The sequence below is a fragment of the Cynocephalus volans genome, chromosome 2, assembly GCF_027409185.1.
Source record: "Cynocephalus volans isolate mCynVol1 chromosome 2, mCynVol1.pri, whole genome shotgun sequence".
In the NCBI taxonomy this organism is placed as follows: domain Eukaryota; kingdom Metazoa; phylum Chordata; class Mammalia; order Dermoptera; family Cynocephalidae; genus Cynocephalus; species Cynocephalus volans.
Window position 1 is genome coordinate 82,435,964 of NC_084461.1, and position 24,925 is coordinate 82,460,888.

The 24,925-nt window shown below is 38.7% G+C and overlaps 2 protein-coding genes across 3 annotated transcripts in view; one reads left to right on the forward strand and one right to left on the reverse strand.

The window, feature by feature from the left end:
* The window catches only part of SKIC3 (SKI3 subunit of superkiller complex), an 80,737-nt gene extending 79,790 nt beyond the window's left edge, over nucleotides 1–947 (reverse strand). The window contains exon 1 of one of the 2 annotated variants that reach the window (XM_063086469.1): nucleotides 887–947. The gene's annotated coding sequence lies outside the window, so the exon portion shown is untranslated. The remainder of the gene's footprint in view (nucleotides 1–886) is intronic. The other variant, XM_063086471.1, reaches the window with a different exon arrangement.
* A 288-nt stretch (nucleotides 948–1,235) lies between these two features.
* ARSK (arylsulfatase family member K) overlaps nucleotides 1,236–24,925 on the forward strand; it is a 47,244-nt gene continuing 23,554 nt past the window's right edge. The window contains exons 1-3 of the mRNA XM_063086473.1: nucleotides 1,236–1,373; nucleotides 4,657–4,786; nucleotides 6,761–6,920. Coding sequence (XP_062942543.1) covers nucleotides 1,248–1,373; nucleotides 4,657–4,786; nucleotides 6,761–6,920 — 416 coding nt within the window. The 5' untranslated portion in view covers nucleotides 1,236–1,247. The remainder of the gene's footprint in view (nucleotides 1,374–4,656; nucleotides 4,787–6,760; nucleotides 6,921–24,925) is intronic.

The following is a 24,925-nucleotide window of genomic DNA, read 5'->3' on the forward strand; positions in this document are numbered from 1 at the left end:
AAAATGGTGAAAATGAGCATTACGGAAAATAGTCCATGTAAAAGTAGCTGGCACACAGTATGTGCTCAGTAAATGCTTAGTATAATGTCCAGCACTTAGTAAGTGCCATGTGGGCATTAAATAAATAAGTTCTGCCCTTTATTATAATTATTCTATGCAAAAACACTGCCAGATATTAGTATTAAGAGTTGATTTTATGTTAAGTGGTACAAGTCCTCCTTTTCCTGTCAAAATATTAAAACGACTAGTGTGTTGCGCAAATTATATACCTGAAACTATGATAATGAAATCAGGAGTCTGGCTCTGACACACAAATAAGCTTCCTCCAGAAGTCTCCGAAGGAGTTCAACAGTCAAAGGCGACCAGTGATTATTTGCAGCAAAACAATGGTATTCCGAACCTACGTCAATTAACTGAACACGTCACACAGCTTCACATTTCCTCCTCTGAGATCCTGCTCAGTTATTCTCCTTTGTTCTCTGAAGGCAAGGAACACCTAAGCTTTTCCCTGCCTAGAACCTGAAATTCCTTAGGCCCCGCTCCTCCCTCCACGGCAGGACAATAAATCCTTACCACACGGACAAAGAGAGGCAACGAAACGAGACACGCTAGAGATTTCCTTGGGGAAGGTATTCGAGGGCCCCCACGGTATACATATTGCACCAGAGGCGGCCCAGCCAGCGGCCCTCCAGGGAACCGCCCCATCCAACTTAAGTGACAGACGCACTGCCAGCTCATCATCGCCCAGTTCACGCTCTTGCCCAACACTCAGCCACGTTTGCTCAGCGCAAAACGAGCCGCCCTGGCTACCGATTCTTACTCTAAGTTCCATTTCAACCGCCTATAGGCTCCAACTTCTGCAAAAGCGATAGAGCCTCGAACCTACCTGGTACATACACCGCTCTTCCACAAACGCCAAGTCTGGAATGGGGGCGCATGCGCATTTCCCAGGCATTGCTCACGTGAGTTGAAGTGGCGGAGGCGGGGAGTTAGTTCGCTCGGTATTTGATTAAAAGGTCTTGACGTGGGTTAATGCAGGGATTCCTCCTTTGCGCGTGTGCTCTCTCTCTGAGCCTGATGGGAGTTGTAGTTTTGTGGGTGAAGCTCTGCTGCTATGTGAAAACCAAACTGCCAGCTCTTGGAGAAGTTGGTCAGTGTCCCCGCCCTCCTTTCCCTTGGAGAGAATCTCAGAGGGACAAGGCGGACCCAGTAGCCGACTATCTTACTAGGCGGAACCGCTGCCCGCGATGCTGCTGCTGTGGGTGTCGGTGGTCGCAGCCTCGGCGCTGACGGCACCGGCCCCCGGGGCAGCTGGGCAGAGGCGGGGAGCAGCCGGAGCACCTAACGTGGTGTTAGTCGTGAGCGACTCCTTCGTAAGTACCGTGAGGGAGGGGAAGGGACGCCCTGCTCGGGCCCGGCGACCACCGTCCCACGGCCTCCTGTGCCACAGGCTTTGGGGAGCAGAATCTGAGATGCTTTCAATGTGTTTTATTTAAACATGACAGAGGCTTCACTTTAAGTGGGTGTGGCCAAGAACACAGGTCTTCCTCTACTTTCAGCTCCCAATTATGGGTTACCAAGTTGCACCAAAAGGGACAGCTGCCAAAATTTCTCATCTCCTCCAAATCCAGGTTGAATGAGTTAAATTCCTGGTGAACGCAGCGGACAGGTTGAGGGCTCCGTTCCTTCACTCAGCCCCCACTTGTAGGACAGAGGCTCTATGCCAGGTGCAGGAGGCTGAGAATACTAGGGTCCCAATTGCCCTTGCCCCAGGTTACTAGCAGGGCAAAGAAAGGTTCCATACCAGGAGAGACATGCCAAAAGGACCAATCTTCTGCAATGCAAGCAGAAGGAAGGGAATAATGAAGATTAGAGCATAAATTAAGGAAACAGAGTGGAAAAACAATAGAGAAAATCAGTGAAACCAAAGATGGTTCTTTGAAAAGATCAACAAAATTGACAAACCTTTCACCAGACTGACTAAGAAAAAAAGACAAAGACCTGAATTGCTCTAATCAGGAAGCAAAGAGGGAATGCTACCTTATAGACATAAAACAATTATAAGAATTATAAGTTGTTTTATAATTATATATAACAACTATATGTCAACAAATTAGATAACTTAGATGAAATGGACAAATTGCTAGAAAGACAAACTACTGAAACTGACTCAAGAAGAAATAGACAATCTGAATAGACCTGTAACCAGTAAAGAGATTGAATTGGTAATTTGAAATCTACCTACAAATAAAAGCCCAGACCCAGAAGGCTTCACTGCTAAATTCTACCAAATATTTAAAGAAAAATTAATATTAATTCTTCATAAACTCTCCCAAAAAATAGAAGAGAAGGGAATACTTCCAAACTCATTCTAAAAGATTAATATGTGCCTAATTCTAAAGCCAAACAAATACATCACAAGAAAACTACCAGTGTCTCTTAGGAGTATGGAAGCAAAGATCCTCAACAAAATACTAGCAAACCAAATTCATCAGCATATAAAAAGGATTATACACCATGACCAAATGGGATTTATCTCCAGAATATACGGTTGGTTTCATTTCTGAAAATCAATTAATGTAATGCATCATGTTAACTGAAAGAAGGACAAAACCCACATCTAACAATAGATGTGGAAAAAGCATTTGACAGAATTCAACAACCTATCATGATAAAAGCATTCAACACATGAAATTGTTAGGAACTTCCCCCAAATGGGGCAGTTATCCCCTCGCCTTCTTGCCATCTCTGCTGCTTTACAGTTTAAAGATTCCTGCTTTCTAGCCTGCTTTCAATACAGATGAAATCCTTGTACCAATCTTGCATGAGTCAAGAAATCACTAACATTGATTTTAATCTGCTATGTGAATTATTGATATGCTGCAATAGCTATTTGCAGTGGTAGTTACATCAGTTGGACATGGAGTCCAAGGCCCAATGTTTGAACTGTCTAGAGCATCTCTATGACAGTGCTTCTGCCATGTGACCTGCTGCTCCATCCCTCCAATCAGATAAGCCTGGGTGGCTGGGTTGTCTAGAGTCCAAGAAGTGGCCACAAGTGGTTATTATCTCCCATATTCAAAAGATTGTAAAAATAAGACATTGTAGGCATTTGGGATTTGTGAGGATAAGTTTCTGAGAGTTTGAGTTTATGGACTTAAATTTTTATAAGGAGGGACTATGCAATTTTGTCTGGGCTTTTTAGCTCATTATTGAAGAAATCTATAGTTATTTGCTTAGAACTGAATGATTACTCCTGCTAGAAGTAGTCATTTATTTCATCATAAAACATGCTCTAATTTTACTCATCTAAGAAAATCTCACCTGCTGTCTCACTTACCTCCCATTCTCTTTTCCCTTTCCAGTTTAGCTGTCCATCCCTACAACTCCACTAAAGTGCTGTTGTCAAGATCACCAACTATTTCCATACTGCAATTCCAATGTGCCTTTTCTGTCCTCATTTTAGATACCTCCTCAACACAGCAGACATTACCTCTTTCTTGGCACACTGTCCTCTCAGCTTGCATGGCACTCAGTCTCCTGGTGTCATCCTCCCTTGTTGGCCATTCTTACTCAGTTTCCCCTACTGCCTCCACCACTTATTTGGGACTCCTCACAGATTCCCCAGAACCCCTTTCTTTCCTCTCCTTTTAATCTTTCCCAAGAGCTTTCATTCAATCTTAAGGTTTTCAATACTGTGAGTATGCTTAAGACTCCCAAGTTTATTTCACCAAGATAGAATTCTCTGAACTCCAGATTCCTGTCTGTATGCAACAGCCTACTTTATGTCTCCATTTGGAAATCTCAGCCATCTCAAGGGTTTATGAATGTTCCATATTTTGGATTGGCTCATTTTAAAGCTGTACTTTAATTATAATTATATTAAAAATATGTAGTAGATATAACTCCGAAACTGGAATATTCTTTTTTTCTGTCTTTGCTCCTTGCCAAGGAGAATTCTTCAATTCTCAGTTCAATTCCAAAATACATATCTCCAACCCAGACATCTCCTCTAATCTTCAGACTCATTTATCCAGCTGCCTAGTTGGCATCTCCACTTATGTCTCACAGATATCTCAAACTTTACATGTCCCTTAAATTATTTGAATGTCTGGATCCTACTCATTCTTTAGGTCTCATGTACCCCAGAGAAGCCTTGCCTGTCCACTCTGTCTAAAGCAGGTTTCCTTTGTCCTTCTGTATCTCAGGGTTTTTTTCTAAAGCACTTATTATAATTTGTAATTATTAATGGTTTATTTACTAGTATGCTTTTGGCCTCTCCAACTATTCTGTAAGCTTCATGAGGGCAGAGACTCTGTTTTATTCACCATTGTATCCTCATATCTTGCACAGGGCTGGCACATAGTAAGAACTCAATAAATATTTGTTCAATCATCCCCCAAATGAACTTCCCAGAAGTCCTTTGATTTATTTACTATATTCAAATGAATCCAAGTGTAACATTGCATTGAATTCTAGATATTTTTACACCAGAAACTGGTAACACTCTCTCTACATGTTTTTGTCTTTTGAGCTTTCTTATACTTATGTTATATTGAAGTCTTTTGCCTATTGTGAATTTTATGGTTAAAACTAAAGGGAACAATTTTCTTCTTTGGTAATGCAATCAATGTTAATTAAGTTTCTTTATTCCAGGATGGACGGTTAACATTTTACCCAGGAAGTCAGGTAGTAAAACTTCCTTTTATCAACTTCATGAAAGCACATGGCACTTCGTTTCTGAATGCCTACACGAACTCCCCAATCTGTTGCCCATCACGTGCAGGTATGAACATGTTTAATATTAATGGAAGAAAGTGGCTGCACACTAAAAATATATTCATAGCTTAAAAGATTATATCCAAAAGTAGGATAGTAAGTCATATTTGGAACCTAATAAATTTTTTTAATATAAGAAATGTGTGTTTTAAAGTATGCATTGGGTATTGGGGTTATTAGAATTTCTAACTTATTTTTCAAGAGTAGGAATTTTTATCATCTAGAATGATGTCTAATTCATGTGTTACTCTTTCATTTCCTTCTGATTGATGACTAAAAATCATTTGACTGTCCAAGTAAATGAGGAAATACTCATATTTCCTAGAAGAGCTGCATTTCCAAGGAAAGTTTTCAGTACTGGTATAGGGTATTAGGAGGATTTCTATGGACTTTAGAACATACAACAAAGTAGTTAGAACTTCTCATGTTACATGAATTTTTCCATGAGATTTCAGATTATATACTTTATCTCTTTCTCTTTGATCTCAGTTCACTTCTATCTCAAATCTAATTGTTCACTTTTATTATAATAATTTAACAAATGGGCATAGCTTTAATGGCAAAATGTCAGTGACATTAAGCTATGAATAATTAAGAAATAGAGAAAAACTTCCATTTTTATGAAGTCTATCTATTGTCTGGCAGTTGTTTCCTTTTCCTCTGTCCTTCTGGTTTATGATTGTTTGCCTTGGAATTCATAAATAGCACCCAATAGTTTGGTTTGTCTATAAGTTACTGAGATGATATTCTCTGTGATTTGTGTTATAAGTTCTTTCACCTTTTCAGCACTGTCAACTAGATAATCACCAGTGATTAAAGGAAACCTAAACTATAGTATAAATGGTATTTCAGTGATGATGGACAAGGTATATTAAAAAACAGTCTTGTGAATTTTTATTCTGTATTGAGTAAGTAGGAGCCATGGGCTAGGACAAGGTGATGACCTAGATTCTAATCCTCAGTGGACCATGTCAAGCAAATCACTCAGTTTACTTATCTATAAAATGCTGTGTATGCTGTGGTATATCATAGGGTTGTTCTGAGCATCAAATGAAATAATGAATGAGAAAGTGGTGGATGAACTCTTAAGGTCTCAAAAATGTTAGGTGATGTTTTTCCTAGAAGTGTTATATTTTAAAGAGTTTGAGCAAAGAAAAGCAATAATAGTAAAAATTAACATTAATTGCATTCTTACTGTGTGCCTAGCAATATTCTAAGTGCCTTACATGTATTGCTTTATATAATCCTGATAATATTTCATAAGGAAGATACTGTTATTATCCCCATTTTGCAGATGAAAACTAAAGTACAGAAACGTTAAGTACTTTATCAAAGACTACTTAGTAGTGGTGTTATTGTGATTCAAACCCAGGTAATTCCCCATCCCACCTCTTAGAAAGCATTTTGTTAGATGAGAACAGAAAGCTTATTCCAGCCTACCATGTGTTTTCACAGAAATGAGAAAAGGAAAGGAAGATTTATCAAATAAACAATCGTAGTTGTAGAAAATGAGAAAAAAGACATCCTACACTTAATTTTTTTGTGTGAAAAGCCAGCAAAAGGACAAGGAATAGTGAAAATCATTGAGGATATTAGGGAAATAAGATTTCTACTTCAATTAACTGATTTGAAAAATTAACCAATAAATACTTAGGGATATTTTTATGATTGAAAGAAGACTCCAGAGTCACACAGACTTTATGCTCATATTTAACTCTAATTGTATTAACCATAAGCAACTTAACCTCTAAGACTTAGTTGACTCATCTGTAAAATTGGAATAGTAACTCCTTGCAGGGTTATTTCCCTGATTAAATGAGCTAAAAATCAGAAATGTTAGGTAAGTACCTAATGCAGGTATGTTTTATTCCAGAGCATGAGCTCTAAACCAGTGGACTACTCTCTGAGTAATTGTCTTAATAGTTAAAACAGACTGTTAAGCTTTACTTTAATGCAAATTACTTCCCCCTCTCCCCTCAAGCCATGTGGAGTGGCCTCTTCACTCACTTAACAGAATCTTGGAATAATTTTAAGGGTCTAGATCCAAATTATACAACATGGATGGATATCATGGAGAAGCATGGCTACCGAACACAAAAGTTTGGGAAACTGGACTATACTTCAGGACACCACTCCATCAGGTAAAAACAAAAACAAAACAAAAATAATACTGATAATCTACCCTCTGCTATAGCATATACCTGTGCTCTATTTGACTTTTATTTTTTTCTCTCCAAAGGTGAAAGTAAATCTCTTAATACCTCAATTGTGTTAATTTGGCTAAAACTTTAGCTTTCTTCAATCATCTGAAAATTAAAATAGCTAATGTGCTGGTAATTTTGTTTTTCTTAAACATTAAAGGTCTATAAATAGTGTTTGTAAAATTGCTTATTTTGATTGAGTTCCCATTATGTAATGGCTACTTTATTATTCATTTTACAGTCTGTTTTTTATTTTTTATTTTATCTTTTTTTATTAATATTATTTTTACATTGTATGATGTTGTGGAGCAGTTGCGAGGGAAGGGGAGAAGGGAAAGGGGAATGAAATGTGATGAAAGAAGGAGGAAGGAGGAGGGGTGGGATTGAGGCCTGTGGCATCCCCTCATTCACACAGGGGAGAGGAGGGAGCTTCCCGTGGTGACTTGGTCATTGCCACGCTGGGTGCAGATGTCAGGGGGCTGTGGCAAAAGCCTCGCCTCCCAACATCCCAACTCAGGAACCCAGGGCCCTTCCTGTTGCAGCTTGATGGTCGTCACTGGGCTGGTTATGTGTGTTGGGGGGTGTGGCTGAAGCCCGAGGCCCCCACCCTTGGAACTGGTTGTGGGTGTTGAGGGGCATTGCTGAGGCCACTGGCCCTCCCCCTTTTTGGCTTGGTAGCCCAGGTGACTTCAGTCCTTCTAGGTGTTATAGGTGTTCTTTGGTGAAATGAGACCTTTGCTAGTTAATAACTTTGTCTCTGGTTGTGGGTACTTTGTTTTTCTTTCAGTTCTGTGTTGGATTATTTGCTCTTCCCACCACTTAAACTCTGCACTGGAACTAATTTGTTGTCCTTTGCTTACTTCTAAAATGGGGGGACTTCCTGTGGGGACCAGTACTTGAGCCCTGTGGTTGAGCTAAATTGCTGCTTTGCTGCTGATTCTCTAGGGAAGGCTTTTTATGCAGCTCATGTTTTAATGGTTGACTTTATAGATATTTCCAGATCTAGTGAAATCCAGTGTACCTGGGTTGTATAGAAACACTGATCTGGGCCTGAGTCTTTTTATCAAACTGTACCCCATGCAATTCTACATTCCTGACCACTCTCCTCTGAGTGGTCCTGCACTGACTGGGGTGCAGATCAGCTGTCCTTGCTGTGCCCCAGTGTTCCCCTAGTGGCCTGTCTCCTTACCACGCATGCACCAAACACTTCCCATGGGACAGGCCATGCTTTGGTCCCTTGCAATGACTCACCAGCCTCTGAGTGGCTCCTTTTTTTCAATTGTTCTGGCTCCTCACTCCTATGTGTGTCCACAGGAACCCTATTAGTGGTATTGCTGGCCTCAGGGCCACCAAGGCCCTCTTCTCCCCTGCAGCCTCCATGCAACTTTATCCAAAGGGCACAGCTGCGGCTTTTGCCATCTCCTGCTCCATACACTCAGCAGCTCCAGACTAGAAGCAGCCAGGATTCAAAATGGCCAGAGCAGTTTTTTCTTTATCTCATCATGGCTTCTCCCACCTTCATGCAATCCATAGGTCTTTTCTTCTCTTCCCCTGAGCTCTAGCAGTCCCAGCTTGGCTGTTGTTGCTTTTTCATAGTTGTAAATTCATTGATTTATGGGAGAGAGTGATGCTGGGGACCATCTATTCTGCCATCTTGACCAGAAGTCCAATCTGTTTTTTAAACCATAAATTTCCTGCTACTTGCCTTTGTCAGTTCTCTCCAGGCAGAATCTATTGTAACATTTTTTTCTTTCATTTTACTAAGTCCTCAAAAACCAGGCAGCCAAGCACAGTGGATAAAAGTAGAGGTCTAGAATCAGATTGCCTACTTATGAATTCTAGTTTCTCTATTTACTACTAAACTTGTAGTGTAATCTTGGATATATTATGTAAGCTAACTGAACTTTAATTTCTTTGTTGTGAGGATCAAATGAAAGAATATGAGCAGAAAAATGCTAATATAACAGGACTGAGACTGATGGTATGGTTTGGAAGTGTCCCTCAAAGTTCATGTGTTGGAAACAATCCCCAATGCAACAATGTCAAGAGATGGGAATTTAAGAGGTGATTAGGTCATGAGGGTTCTGCCAGATTAATGCTGTTATCACAGGAATGTGTTAGTTATCTCGGGGGTGTATTCCTGATAAAAAGGATGAGTTGGGCCCCCTTCCTTTCTCATGTGCGTTCTTTTGTCCTTCCACCTTCGACCACAGGATAGCACAGCAAGAAGGCCCTCACCAGATGTGAGCCCCTCAAACTTAGACTTCCCAACCTCCAGAACTGCAAGAAATAAATATCTGTTCTTTATAAATTACCCAGTTTGTGGTATTCTGTTATAGCAACACAAAACAGACTGTATTAGTCCATTTTTGTTGCTTATAACAAAATATTTGGAACTGGGTGATTTATAAAGAATATGAAACTTATCACGTACAGCTTCTTTTTTTTTTTTTTAAAGATGACCAGTAAAGGGATCTTAACCCTTGACTTGGTGTTGTGAGCACCACGCTCTCCTAAGTAAGCTAACCAGCCATCCCTATATTAGGATCCAAACCCGTGGCCTTGGTGTTATCAGTACCACACTCTCCCAAGTGAGCCATGAGCCAGCCATCACTTACAGCTTTTGATCTAAGAAGTCCAAAGTCCATCTGGTGGTGGTGACAGTTACCCAGGGGTCTCACATTGCAAGATGGTGGAAGCAGAGAGAGCAGAGAGAGACAGGCTCTCCTCTGCTTTTAAAACCCTCAGAACCACACCCCTGACTACCATTTTTAATTCATTCACTACTGCATGGTCCTACAATCCAATCTGTTCTGGAAGGCTCTACCTTTCAACTACCATAAGAGGATTTCCCACCCTATGAACAGTCACAGAGTAGGCCAAGTTTGTAATACATAAAACTTGGGGGACGCAATTCAAGCTTCAGTGAGTTTTGGGTGGACATTATTCAATCCACTACATGGACTAAGACAACTGCTATCCTTAGGAATGCCTGCTTGCAAGGATGGCGGTTGGCTGGCGTCTGGGAGCTTGGATTTTGGGAATGTCCCCATTATTCCCTAACTGATAAAAGTGGCTTACTACGTTCCTGGAGTGTTTGTACAATGTGGTTTATGCTGAACACCTGCTTTCCATATGGGAGTCTGGAATTTGGGTATTTGCCAGGTAGAGGGTGCCTACATGATCAGCCCCTGATAAAAACTTGGATACTGAGTCTCTAATGAGTAGAGACAGCACTTTTCATGTGTTGTCACAATTCGATGCTGGAAGAATTAAGCATGTCCTTTGCAACTCCACTTGGAAACTTGTGCCTCATTTCCTCCAAACTTCACCCTAAGCACCTTTTTCCTCTGCTGATTTTGCTGTGTATCTTTTTATGTGATAAATCACAGCCATGAGTACAACTATATCCTGAGTCCAACTATATCCTGAGTCCTGCAATTCTTCCTAGTGAATATGGGTGTACTCTTGTGGTCCCCCAGCACAAATACCTATTAAGGCATTAGAACAGTACCTCTTGCATAGCAAGTGCTGATTGAAGATAATAGGCTTTGAATCAGTCAGAGTAAGCAGAGTTAGATGCCCAACTTCCCTGCTTGCCATCCTTGTTACCTTGTGCTAGTTACTTCTCTAAGTGTCAGTGTTCTTATCTGTAAATTGGAGTTAAAAATACCTTCCTCATTGGATGACCATGAGTTTTGTATGAATTAATATAAGAGATACTATAAAAAGCATTAAATGAGATAATATAAAGTATTTAACAGTGCCTGGCATAGAGTAAACATTTACTCCATGAAAAATATTACAAAAATGGCTTAACCAGAACTTGATTTAACATTTATGTAACTCCTTATTTTTCTAAAGTGCTTTGCATTGCTAATTATTCATAGAGTTTCACAAATTTCCCTTTAAAATCTTTCTCCTTTTTAGAAAGTAAGGTTGATACAAAGTAAGATACAAGTAGTCATCTTATCCTATTTGAAATTGTTTCCTGTCTTGGATTCCTCGATCAATCCAGTAATAAAAAGAGTCTAAGTTTGGATACTATATAATCTCTGTAACTTTCATTCTTATAAGTAAAATGGTTAAAATATGACCTGACTTTTATTCTTCAGCAGGATAATGATTCTTGGAGGCAAAAGACTTTAACTCTTTTTCACTGCTTTATTCCCATCTGCCAGCATAGTGCTGGTACATTGCCAGTGCACAATTGTTTGATGAATGAATAAATGAACAAAAGAAAAAGATATATTGATCTACCTATAGCTTATTATTTGATAAACATTGGTGTTCTCTTTAACCCAGAGTCATAGTACTTGTTTATAAATAGTAATGTGTATATATCCTCAACTAATAGAGTATATCCTGGCTTTAAGTGTTTTTTTTTAACTTAGTGTTTTCACTGTACATGTTTATGGGGTACAGTTTGTTGTTTCAATACATGCATACATTGTGTAATGATCCAATCAGAATATTTATCATATCTATCATCTAAATATTTATCGTTTCCTAGTGGTTGTAACATTCAAGATCCTCTTTTCTGGCTATCTTGAAATATACAATACAATATTATTAGCTATTGTACCCTAGAGCACCAGAACTTATTTTTCCTATCTAAATATAATTTTGTAACTTTGTACTAGTCTACCAACCTTTCCCTGTCCCCCACATCCTCTCCCTTTCCCTGCCTCTGGTAACCACTATTCTACTATTTCTTTCTTTTTTTTTTTTTTTTGGTCTCTTTATTTTTTTTAATTGACCCATGATAATTGTATATATTTACGGAGTACAATAGGATATTTGGGCACATTCATGCTGTGTGGAATGATCATATCGGGGTGCTTAGTGTATCCATCACCTCAAATATCATCACCTCTTTGTGTTAGGAACATTCACCATCATCTCGACTAGTACTTTTTTATTAACTGTAGTCTATTCTACAGAGACTATTCTTCCTATCTCTCTACTACTTTGCATCCACTGACCTCTCCTCATCCATCCCTCCTGCCCGCTTCTTTCCACCAGCCTCTAGTAACAACTATTCTACTCTCTACTTCTATGAGATCAACTATTTTTAGCTTCCACATATGAGTGAGAACATGCGGTATTTCTCTCTCTGTGCCTGGCTTATTTCACTTGACTTAATTTTCTCCAAGCTCATCCATGTTTCTGCAAATGGCAGAAATTTATTCTTTTTTATGCCTGAGTAGTATTCCATTATGTATATATACTACATTTTCTTTATCCAATCATCCATTGAAGGACATTTAGGTTGGTTGCAATTCTTGGCTATTGTGAATAGAGCCACGATAAATATGGTAGTGCAGTATCCCTGCAACTTGTTGATTTCCATTCCTTTGGATATTTACCCAGTAGTGGAAATGCTGGATCATATGGTAAGTTCTATCTGTAGTTGTTTGAGAAATCTACATACTGTTTTCCATAATGGCTGTAGTAATCTACATTCCCACCAACAATGTATAAGAGTTCTCCTTCCTCTGCATTCTTGCCAGTTTTTGTTATTTTCTGTCTTTTTGATAATAGCCATTCTAAGTGGGGTGAGATGATATCTCATTGTGCTTTTGATTTGCATTTCTCTGGTGATTAGAGATGTTGAGCATTTTTTCATATACCTGTTGACCATTTGTATGTTTTCTTTCAAAAAATGTCTATTCAGTTCCTTTGTCTATTTTTTAATCAAATTATTTGTTTTTTTAAGATTGAGTTGAGTTCTTTATATAATCTGGATATTAAGCCCTTGTTGGATACATAGTTTGCAGATATTTTCTCCCATTCTGCAAGTTGTCTTTTCATTCTTTTGATTGTTTCCTTTGCTGTGTAGAAGCTTTTTAGTTTGATATAATCGTAGTTGTTAATTTTTCTTTTGTTCCCTGTTCTTCTGAAGTATTATTCAGAAAATTTTTGCCCAGGCCTATGTCCTGTAGTGTTTCCCTTGTTTACTTCTAGAAGTTTTATAGTTTTAGGTCTTACATTTAAGTCTTTAATCCACTTTGAGTTGATTTTGGTATATGGTGAGTGATAGGGTATTAATCTCCACTGTAACAGTGTTGAGGGTGGGAAATCCTATTATGGGAATTGAAAGGCAGGGCCTTGAAGAGGTGATTAGATTGTAAGGACTATACCCCTGTGACTGAATAGTGCCCTTTTTTATCTCTTAGTACAGATTTTGATTTAAAATCCTTTATTTAAGTATAGCTACTCCTGCTTGTTTTTGTTTTCCATTTGCATGGAATAACTTTTTCCATCCCTTCACTTTCAGTCTATGTGTGTCTTTGCAGATAAGGTGTGTTTCTTGTAGGCAGCATATGGATGTGTGTTTATTTGTTGTTTTTGTTTTTGTTTTTATCCATTCAGCCAAGCTATGTCTTTTAATTGAGGCATTTAATCTGTTTACATAAAAGGTTATTGTTGATATGTGTGGTTTCACTCATGTCATTTTGTCCATTGTTTTCTGATTGTTTTGTGTATCCTTTTTGTTCCTTTCTTCCTTTCTTATTGTTTATCCTTGAAGTTTGATGGCTTTCTGTATTGTTAAGGTTTGATTCCTTTCTCCTTCTAATTTGTGAATCTACTTTACGATAAGTTTTATATTTTCAGGTGTTTTCATGATGGTTACTATTGTTCTTTCTCTTCTAAATGTAGGACTCCTCTAAGCATTTCTTGTAAGGTCAGTCTGATGGTGATAGATTACCTTAATTTTTGCCTGTCTGAGAAAGACTTTATTTCTCCTTCATTTCTGAAAGATAGGTTTACTGGATGTAATATTCTTGGCTACCAATTCTTTTCTTTTAGTACTTTGATTATATTATACCATTCTCTCCTGACCTGTAGGGTTTCTGCTGAGAAGTCTCCTGTTAGTCTAATGGGGATTCTCTTATAAGTGACTTCATGTTTTTTCTTGCTGTTTTTAGAATTCTTTGTCTTTACCTTTGGATAATTTGATTGCAGTGTGTCTTAAGATAGCCTATTTGGGTTTAATCTATTTGGGGACCTGTAAACTTCCTGGATTTAGATGCTCATATCTTTCCCAAGACTAGGAAAGATTTTAGCTATTATTTCATTAAATAGGTTTTCAATATCTTTTTTGTTTTCTTCTTCCGGAATGCCAATAATTCAAATATTTGTTTGCTTAATAGTATCCCATAAATCTTGTGAGCTTTCTCTATTCTTTTTTTTTTCTTTTTTCTTTTTAATTTTGTCTTCCTGTGTTATTTCAAAACTGCTGTCTTCAAGATCAGAAATTCTTTCTTCTGCTTGATCTAGTTTGTTGTTGAGACTCTCAGATGTATTTATTTCAATCAGTGAATTCTTCAATTCCAAGATTTCTGTTTGATTTTTTTTTTAATGCTATCTATCTCTTTGTTGAATTCAGATTGTGAATTTTTTTGTGATTTCATTGAACTGTTTTTCTGTATTCTCTTATATCTTGGTAAGTTTTTGATAATTAATTTGAATTCCTTTTTTAGGAAGTCAGCAATTCCTAATTCTCTGGGATCAGTTACTGGACTATTATTTTGTTCTTTTGATGTTGTCATATTACCTTGTTTTTTCATGTTTCTTGTTTCCCTACATTGATACCTGTGCATCTGGTGGAACAGTCACCTCTTTGAGTTTTGTAGAATGGCTTGCATAGGGAAGGACTTTCACTTGCAGATGCATCCTAAGGTGCCAGTTGGGTAGAGTGCAATGGTTTTGTTCTGGATGGATGTGGTAGTGTAGATTCTCTGTAGTTTCTTAAGCTGTAATCCACTTTCACTATGTCTGCAAGTGACTCAGCGACCTATGCTTTGGAGGTTTATGGTGGCAGTGGTATAGCTTTGCAGGAGGAGACATCACTGGATTGGTTCACAGGCCAGAGGTGTGCACATACACCCTGTGGGTCAGTCATCTTGGGAGCTAGCTTACTGGTGATGTGGTTGCTGGACTGATTCTCAGGCTGGAGGTGCGAGCATATGGCATGTCAGGGTCTCTGGGACTGGTTTTCCAGTGGCAGGGTCACTGTGCTGCTTCTTTGACCAGGGTTCCGACCATCAGGGGCACATCAGCCAAACTGTTTCTCACTTGGATGTGTGTGGATGCGGTGGCTCAAAGACTCAGAGCGGGTCTTTGAGGGGCATGATAGCTGAGCTGTTTCTCTGAGCCAGGGGTATGGTTGTGCATTGGCTCAGCTAGCTGAGTGTGGGTCTGCCTGTGATCCTCTGTGCTACTTCTTGGGGCCTGATGTGAGATTGTGCTTCCTCAGTGTTTCAGGAGCTGGTCTGCCAAGGGCAAAGCTGCTGAGCAAGGCCACTAGGCAGGGCTGCAGTGAGGGGGCTAGCACAGCTGCTGCTTAAGCAGTGAGCAGAGTGGCTAGGTGGGCCTGCAGTGAGGGGCCATCCAACCGCTTCTTGGACTATTAACAAGACTGCAGCAAGGTGGCCTGACCAACTGTTTCTCAGGTGGTGGGCAGACCTACAGTGTGGGAGCCTTTCCAGCCACATCTTGAGCAATGGGTGGGGCTGCTAAGCAGATCTACAGTGAGGGGGACTATCCAGCTGCTTCTCAGTCTGTTGGGAAGGCTGCTGGGCAGGTCTGCAATGAAGGGGCCCATCCAGCTGCTTCTGGGCAGTGGGTGGGGACACTAGGCAGGCCTGCAGTGAGAGGGGCCTGTCCAGCCACTTCTGGGACCATTGGCAAAGCTGCTAGGTGGGACTGTTTAGGATGGAACTGCCTGGCTGCTTCTCTAGGAGGGTGCAGATGCACTTTATTTCCATCAGCTCAAGGGTGTATTTGTTAGGGTAGAGACCCATAAGGTGTTTTGCCAGGTTGGTGGCTCAGGAATGCACAACTCAGTCAGTTAGCTGAGCTGGGTAGGGGGAGAAATGGGTGATGGTCCATCTGAGGAGGGTCTGCCTGTCTGATGTCTGGCTGGGAACGTGGAGTTACGTCAGTTCAGTAGGACTAGGGTTGGCTTCCCAGACTGCAGAACTAGAGTCACAGATGCTTTGAGCCCAGGCTTCAAGCTGCTGGGATCAGGGCATTGTAGGCTTTTATGTGATTGCACTGGTAGGAGGGCAGAGCCTTAAGGCTGGGGAAGTGCTATAGCTACTGGCCCTCGGGCAGGGCATGTTCCCAGCAAAGGCTCTGGTTCAGGATGGCACCATCTTGCATCGGTTTTGGTCACAAGGGTGGGAGGTGCAGACTGCACCATTTGTGCTACAGTTCTAGAGGGATGCAGTGTGTGTATTCTTGGCTGCTCCCCACACTTGGCACTGGGCTTCTGCTGCCAAAGGATCTCCCACCCTCTGTGGTGAGATGGGGTTGGTATGGGTCCTCCGCCTACCTTTTCACTTTAAGGAAGATTCTTCCTGCACTGATCCTGGTATCAAAGACATGGCAGCTGAGGCCGTATGCTTCTCTCTCCTCTCCGTGCTGCTATCCTGGGCTTTTGTGCTCCACAGGGATCTCACTAATCAGTCCCCTGCTGCACTCCTACATTCTCCCACAGATGCTCCCATCAGTATTTAGCTGTCTATTAGTTGTTCTGGTCCTCTTCTGTGGGAGGAACATACCCGGGGCACTTCTAGTCTGCCATCTCACCCTGCCTTCCCTGTTTTTAAGTTTTTTAATGTTTTATATATTCTTAATTGTCAGAAGTTCTTCGTCATGTGGAATTCTAAAATCAGTAGAGGAAAGATCTACTTAGATGTTGATATTTGGGATGTCAAAATTAGTTTTCACTTTAGTAATTGCTTGAAGCATATTTTTATTTACTCACCCACTCATCAGGGCTTAGGAAATTGACATAAGCTACTAGGACTATTTCTGAGTGCTGTATGTGCCCACACAGCCATTTGGCTGACAAATAGGTCAAGGTTTCTGTTAATAGAATGTCTGAAAAGGTTATATGAATTATGACAGATTATCTTTCAGATTTTTTTGTGTGTGTACAAGTTTAAAAATGGGTCCCAGAAAAAAAAAAAGAAAAGGTCTATCAACATCAAAGTCATGAATAGGGACAATCAATGTTGTTGATAGATTGACTCTCGGAGTCAAAACTGAAGTCTTTATAAAGCTTTATCACCGAAATTAGCTATTTTTGAACCTGCTTATATTTTCAGCCAGAATTACAAATTTCTTTAATTTATTACTACAATACTTCTATCTGTCTTTTTTAGGCATCAAGTGATGCTTTCTTGTTTTGCCAATTTAGGAGTACTAATTCAACTATGTGTCATTTAGTATATATAATATACAACCCCATACTGGGAACTCTTCAGGCTGCACAATTGTTTTTTCTGAACAAGTTTTAAACAGGTATTAGTAGTACTACACATAAAAATGCCACTTACTTACTATAAGACCTTGGGTAGGTTATTTTTCTACTTACAGTGCCAGCTTCATAAAACAAGCTTACACGAGATGAACTTAAAAATTCTTCCAATCTGAAATTCTGTAACTTCAATGGAGTACAGATAAGTGGTTTATGGATTCCTGATATTCATCTTCCCCCTTCACATTATATGTATTGTGCTTATAAATAGGTTTAAGTTCAAATTTGCTGTATCTTCTTATCAATTGAAAGAAAACATTTGTATTTAATTCATAGGGTATTATCATCATTTTTGCCTTCAGGTAAAACTGTTTTGGCAATATATTCCTAATACCTAAAAGGGTGTTTCTCAATTGAGGGTGGTTTTGTCCCCCCAGTCTTGACAATGTCTGGAGACATTTTTGGTTGACACCGCTGAGGGGCTGCTGCTGGCATCTGGTGGGTAGAGGTCAGGGTTGCTGCTAAACAGTCTACAATGCACAAGACAGCCCCCTCCCCTCACAATGAATTATCATGCCCAAAATGTCAAAAGTGCAGAGATTGAAAAACCATGTCTAAAACAAAAAATATTTTATACTCACCAGCATGGCCTTAGGAATGTCACACATAAAGTAATTGCCTACACTTAATCTTAAATTTATTCTTCCAAGTGACCCACTTGACACTAATATATCAATTTTTTTTAGAATTAGCAAAACCGAAGATAATGCTAATTTAGAAGCATATAGAATTAGGAGGTAATTGATTTTATATAGAAAATTTTTTAAACTATATTTCTGGCCTTCCGGTCAAGATGGCAGAATAGACAGTCCCCAGCATCACTCTCTCCCACAAATCAACCAATTTACAACTATTAAAAAGCAACAACAGCCAAGTGGGGACTGCTAGAGCTCAAGGGAAGAGGAAGAGAGACCTACAGACTGCATGAAGGCCAGAGAAGCCATGATGAGAGAAAGAAAAAACTGCCCCAACTATTTTGAGTCCCAGCCACATCCAGGCTGGAGCTGCTGAGCACAGGGAGCAGGAGCCAGCAAAAGCCACAGCTGTGCCCTTTGGATGAAGTTGCATGGAGGTGGCAGGGGAAAAGAGGGCCTTGGTGGCCCTCAGGCCAGCAAGACCACTAATGGGGTTCCTGTGGAGCCACATAGGAGTGAGGAGCCACAACAACTGAGAAAAAGAAGCCACTCAGAGGCCAGTGAGTCATCACAAGGGTCCAGCACACAACATGTCCCATGGGAAGTGTTTGGAGCACAGGCAGTGTGGGAGACGGGCCCACCGGGAGAACACTGGGACACAGCAAGGACAGCTGATCTGCCCACAATCAATGTAGGACCACTCAGAGGAGACTGGTCAGAAATATAGAATTGCATGTGGTGCAGTTTGATGAAAAGACTCAGGCCTAGACTAGTGTTTCTACACAACCCAGGTGCACTGGATTTCACTCAACCCAGAAGTCCTATAAAGTCAACAATTAAAACCTGAGCTGCACAAAAAGCCTTCCCCAGGGAATCAGGAGCAAAGCAGCAATTTAGCTCAACCACAGAGCTCAAGTACTGGCCCCACAGGAAGTTCCCCCATTTTAGAAGTAAGCAAAAGACAACAAATTAGTTCCAGTGCAGAGTTTAAGTGGTGGGAACAGCAAATAATCCAACACAGAACTGAGAGAAAAAACAGAGTACTCATAACCAGAGACAAAGTTTGATATTAACTAGTAAAGGTCTCATTTCACCAAAGAACACCTATAACACCTAGAAGGACCAGAAGTCCCCTGGGCTACCAAGCCAGAAAGCAGGGACAACCAGGCACACCACCAGTGCCATGGGTATCACCCAGTTCCTGGGGCATGGAGCCGGAAACCAGACCCCCCCTGCCCACAACCAGGCGCACTGCCATTGCCACCACCAACTAGATAGGAAGCATACCAAAACCATCACCTCCATGTGGGTGGCCCATCACAGCCACCACAGTAAGCACGGCTGCCAGGAAAGCAGCTAGACTCCAAAACCACTGTGCAGATGGTCTGCCAGCCACTAGAGTGCATTGACACAAGGAGAGTCACCAGTGGGGACCAAAGAAAAGAAAAGGATGTCTCTCTCCACAAAGCTCATTTAGAGTGACAGAAGAAGCATCTGGTCTACGATAATATTGGGAGACCTGAACATACCTCTCAGCATTGGACAGATCATCTAGGCAACAAATCAACAGAGTAATCATTGCTCTTTCAGAAGGAAAGAAGAAATCTAGGGTAATTAGAGTGGGGAGGAGGAAGAAAGAAGGGGATGGAGAGAGATTGGACAAGGGGCATAAAGAATAAGTATGATTTGTAACAATATATATGCTAGTAATATTGATTTGATCAACATATGTCAATGTTGAACCCCAAAAATATGCATAATCAATTATGATTCAATAAAAAAATTTTAAATAAATAAGTTAATTAATTAATTTAATTTAAAGTTCAACATAAAAAACTATATTTTTAACATCAGAAATTTAACAGAGCAATTTAATACTAAGTAGTGTTCCTTAAAATAGTAAGACTAAAAGATGATCCTTATTTAAGTTACAAAAGTAAAATCAGGTATTTGCAATATCCATTCAGCTAGTATTTACTGAGTCACCTACTGTGCCCCAGACAGTATTTTCAGACGATGCAAATACCATAGTAATCAAAACATAAAATTCTCCAACATTGTGGAACTTGCATTCTAATGCTATCAGAAGAGAAATTAAACAATCTGCTGTTTTCTTTTTCCTAGCTAAAAGTTTAAAATCTAAAATCAAGTCCTCTGTCATTTCATCTTACCGTTATAATTATGTATGTTCTCTGTTCATGTAGTTTAGTGTTTTTCTAAGCCAAGTCACAACAGGCAATTTTTAATCCTCTGAGGCAAATGAAAAATAAAGGCCAACTTCCAAAATGAGAGAATTGCTATGGGCAAAACTGTTAAGCTTGAACCTCTTGGCAGATAGCAAAGGGAAGCAAATCATGGGCTGCTTACAATACTCTTCTGTCCAGTCAGGCCTCCAGACTTTCTAAATAGAACCAGAGTGATAAAGAGAGGCCCAGCAGAACTCAGAACAGTGGCCATAGAACCTTCTCTCAGCCCCTCCCAATTCTGTAGCCTAATAAAAAGTCAGTGTTTATCACATTCATATCTACTATTATTTTATAAACTAAGATCATATAGACCTTTAGATCAGTTTTCCATACTGAGGAGGAGTTTATTTTATTATTTTCCTTATAATGAAGAAAGACATCCATTACTTTGGTCATCTGAGTAGCTTTTTTAGAACTCCCCACCATGTTATCTTTATTAAAATTCAGTATCTAGAATAGCATGCATTATTCTTGGTGCATTCTCGGCATGATTTTTTTATGATAGCAGAAAAGCTTGCAGTGTGTTTTGTTTTGTTTTACCCAGAATCCACTTCTGGTGACTAGAAAATTCTTGGCTGAAGCAGCCCGGGGGCTATCTTCAGATTTCTGCTACCATAACTCCTACATCGGTTTCTTAAACACAAGTGATAGCTCTGAGCCTACAACCTCATTACAATTCCTGGATTTTTTCCATTTTACTACTAAAGTTTAATACATTAAGTTTAGCTGCCCATAATAAAGTTTATCTCCTACTTTTGCATCTTACAGTTGATGATAAAAAAGTTGTGTTACAGTTTTATTAGCAATATTTTTTCCTAATAGTATATATATATATTTTTAAAAGGTATGTCTTACAATTAATAAAATTTTAGATTTGATTAGCTCACACACAAATAGACATCAGTAGGCTCAAATGGAGGATAGGAAGAAGAAACTTCTAAACAAAGACATCCATGTAGGAAAATACAAACCTTTTTGAAGGGCATTGGATAAACCAGAATTCCTGTAAGGAAGCAATGAAAGATAAGGCCGTAAAGACTATGTGAGAAGGACTTGAATAACAGACTGAGACAGCTGGCAGAAAATAACCTGCATGTTTCACCAGATAAGCTGGATTTGAGGATCTCCGTAAAGTAAAATGAATAATATTAGTAACTTTGGAATGATCTTGTCTCTTCTTTTCATCTTTGGACATACTTTTTGCCCCCTGATCAAGTTTTATGATTACTTTTAGATGAATTTTTTGGAACCCATGTTTCTTAATTGATCTAGTTTCTATCCCTGAAAGGGTTTCCAGTTTTCCTCTAAGTAGTCCTTTCATCCTTCCAATTGGCTCTTTTATTGACTACATTAATTGCAGTTAGCAATGAAGAATCTTGCTTTTATCACCTCTTTTTCTGGTGTGAGGCTAGAATGAAAAATTTCAAAAGTAAGGCACTTACTATATAAGGAATATGTGAGATTTTTCAGACTCCTTTGACAGCTTCTAAAGGGGAATATTAAAATATCTAAATTAGCATTCCCGATATTAAAAGTAAATTAACAACCACAGTTATATCTACCGTATCCCAAGTTTGACTTAATCAAGAACAGAATGTATTTTAAAAACAAAATTTTTCAATGAAAAAAATATTTCTCAACATGTGGAAAGAATACCTGCACTCTCATGTTTATCGCAGCTCTATTCACAATCACCTAAATATGGAACCAACCTAAATGTCCAAAAGCAGATGATTGGATAAGGAAAATGTGCTATATATACACTGTGGAATACTACTCAGCCTTAAAAAAAAAATGGAATGAAATTCTGCCATTCACAGAGGCACAGATGTTGTTATTATGTTAACTGAAATAAGCCAGGCACAGAAAGAGGAATACCAGATGTTGTCACTCATATGTGGGAACTAAATTAATTAATAATAATAACAAGTTGAATTTTTAGAAGGAGAGAGTAGGATTGAGGTTACTAGAGGCAGGAAAGAGGGGGGAAATGAGGGATAGTGAGAAATTAGTTAATGGGCACAAAACTATAGCTAGATAGGAAAAATTAGTTCTGTTGTTATGCAGTAAAGCTAGACATCTATAATTAAAAATCATTTACTGAAAATTATCAAATAGCTAGAAGAGATGAGATCAAATGTCACATCACAAATAAATGATTAAGTTTTGCAATGATGAATATGCTAATTACCCTGATTTGATCACCACACGTTGTATATATGTACTGAAATACAACTCTTCCCCATAAATATGTATAATCAATGTTTCAATTTTTTTAAAAAAGAATAAAAATATTGATGTCTGTCAACAAAAGAAAAACAAAACTTATTAATAGCAGGCAGAAGAACTAAAAAAAAAGAGATCTAACTTAGTATAAGGGCAAATATTATAATCCAGAATAATAGCTCATTTTATCACAATCTTTAGTCATTTCTTTAAAGACTTACCCAAGAAGAACATTTAAAGTAGTACTATATGAGAAAGCAAAGGGCAAAGCTAAACCAACTGATTGTGTGTGTGTGTGCATGTGTGTGTTTTTCTTACAGAGAAAAAGCCTCACTGTTAGGAAAATTCAGCTTTTTAAAATGACTGATCCCACATGACTTCTGTAGAGCTAATTCACTTTTAGTGGCAAAAGATACATCTATTTCTGACATATAGCTTTTATAAAACACTTTAAGGAATCAAGTATTTATTTTCAAGAATTATTTATTACTATTTTTATTAAACGTTCACAAATAAATATTGAGTAAATGTGTAAAGAATTGTTCAACTGAGAATTAAACTGAGGTATGTATATATGTAGTAAATATTAGGATTTAAAAATTGGTAAAGAATATTTAACAGCACTGGACATAAAGATATTTAAAATATGTACAAATAGATAAATTGAAAAACCGTTATAAAACAGTATGTACAATATCTTTTTAAAAAAATATATACAAATATATCCTACACACTAGATAAAACTGAGATACACCAAAATATTACAGTGGTTTTCCCATTGCTGTAGAATTAGTGATTTTTATTTTCTTTTTGCTATTCTGGGTTTTTTTCTAAAATTCCTAATGAATTTTTTAAAATATTATTGGAGGAGGAGAGCAGGAAGAAAGATTATGGGGATAATAAATTTTTTCAAAACCGACTGAAAAATAACTTCCCATGACCATAAAGAGAGATCTGGTTTTGGCAATTGGAAGAGACTGAAAGATGGAATTTAGACTTTGTTTTAGGATTGTCCTGAAAAATAAACCTGAACGTGACTGCTTCAAGGACAAGAAAAATTTAATTTTTGTAAAAAAATCTTGAAAAGTTGTGAATTCCTGAGGAATCACAACAAATACTGTTTATCTATGTTAAATATTAAAAACTAATAAGCAGTTATGGTTAGTGAAGACCAACATAAGAAAGCTGAATATTGAGAAATTGATTGAACATTCAGCTTATGAAATATTCATGTTTGAATTATTGAAAATTAAAGTTTCTTTAACTACTTGCAAAAAACTCCAAATTGAAATTCACGTAATATTTCTTTATAGTTTGAGATCATATGTAACTCCATTTGACTAATTTTTTTTTTCTTAGAATTCTGTTATTCCCAGTACTTTCTTTTTTGTATGTGAAAGCTCCAATTAGAATCCAGTCTTTTCAAACTGGATTAAAATCCAGTCATTTGAAAGTGTGCTTTCTTTTTTTTTTTTTTTTAAAGATGACCGGTAAGGGGATCTTAACCCTTGATTTGGTGTTGTCAGCACCACACTCTCCCAAGTGAGCCACAGGCTGGCCCCTGAAAGTATGCTTTCTATGAATGCAAATTCTTTCCCTTTCACCTTTTATAGAGTCTTAAAAGTTCCTTTTTCACCAGAGAAAAGGGCAAACCTGTTTTGTAGTATTATTATAAAGTTAATTTTAGGCATCAGAACTCATAAGAAATGGGGGATTGTGATAGGAGAACTGTCTCAGACTATCTGCACAAAGTTACTGGATCTCCCAAAACTTAGCACTTTTTTTCTTCAATCTTCAGTTTGATTTGTTTCTGTAAATCGATTTTTTTTAGCAGTTTTGGATAAATTTTTGGAAGACGCAATGATAAAAATACTCATCCATCCACTTAAAAATGCAAAAAATACGTACTTTTCTGCCTTTTGAGGGCAACAGCTTTGTGCTGACACTTTACCATACTCTTGACAAAAATGACAAAATTTCTAAGGTAATTTTTGTGTTAGAAACTACCCATCAAGATCCTTGGTTACAAGCTATTGAATCCCGGGCAAACTTAAACAGAAAATGATTTTTTTTTTTTTTTTTTTAACTTAGGGGGTAACATAAAATGAATAGCAGTGCTGGCAACCTAGGCTATGAAAACAGGAATCACGTGAGGCTGTGTCTGAGGGCACACCAAAGTTATGCTATGGGATCATGCTGGACAGAACACTGCTACTGGTGGCATTGCTGCCACAATGAATATCTAGCTACTCTTTGTCTTTGTGGCATTGCCTCAAGATTTAGAATCCCAGACCTGAGTGTTAAATTGACCAAACCTAGCTCACGTGCCTACTCCTTAGCTGCCTGGAGTTGTGGGGAGAGGGCTTATCACTCCCGCTTCAGCTTCTCTAGTGGAAGATGGCATTGCTCCTCTCATAAAGACCCACACAAAGGGCATTTTTCCCCAAAAGGCAGCTGGTTTGGAAAAAAATGTGACATCCACTAAGTGGGTGTCTTAGTAGCACC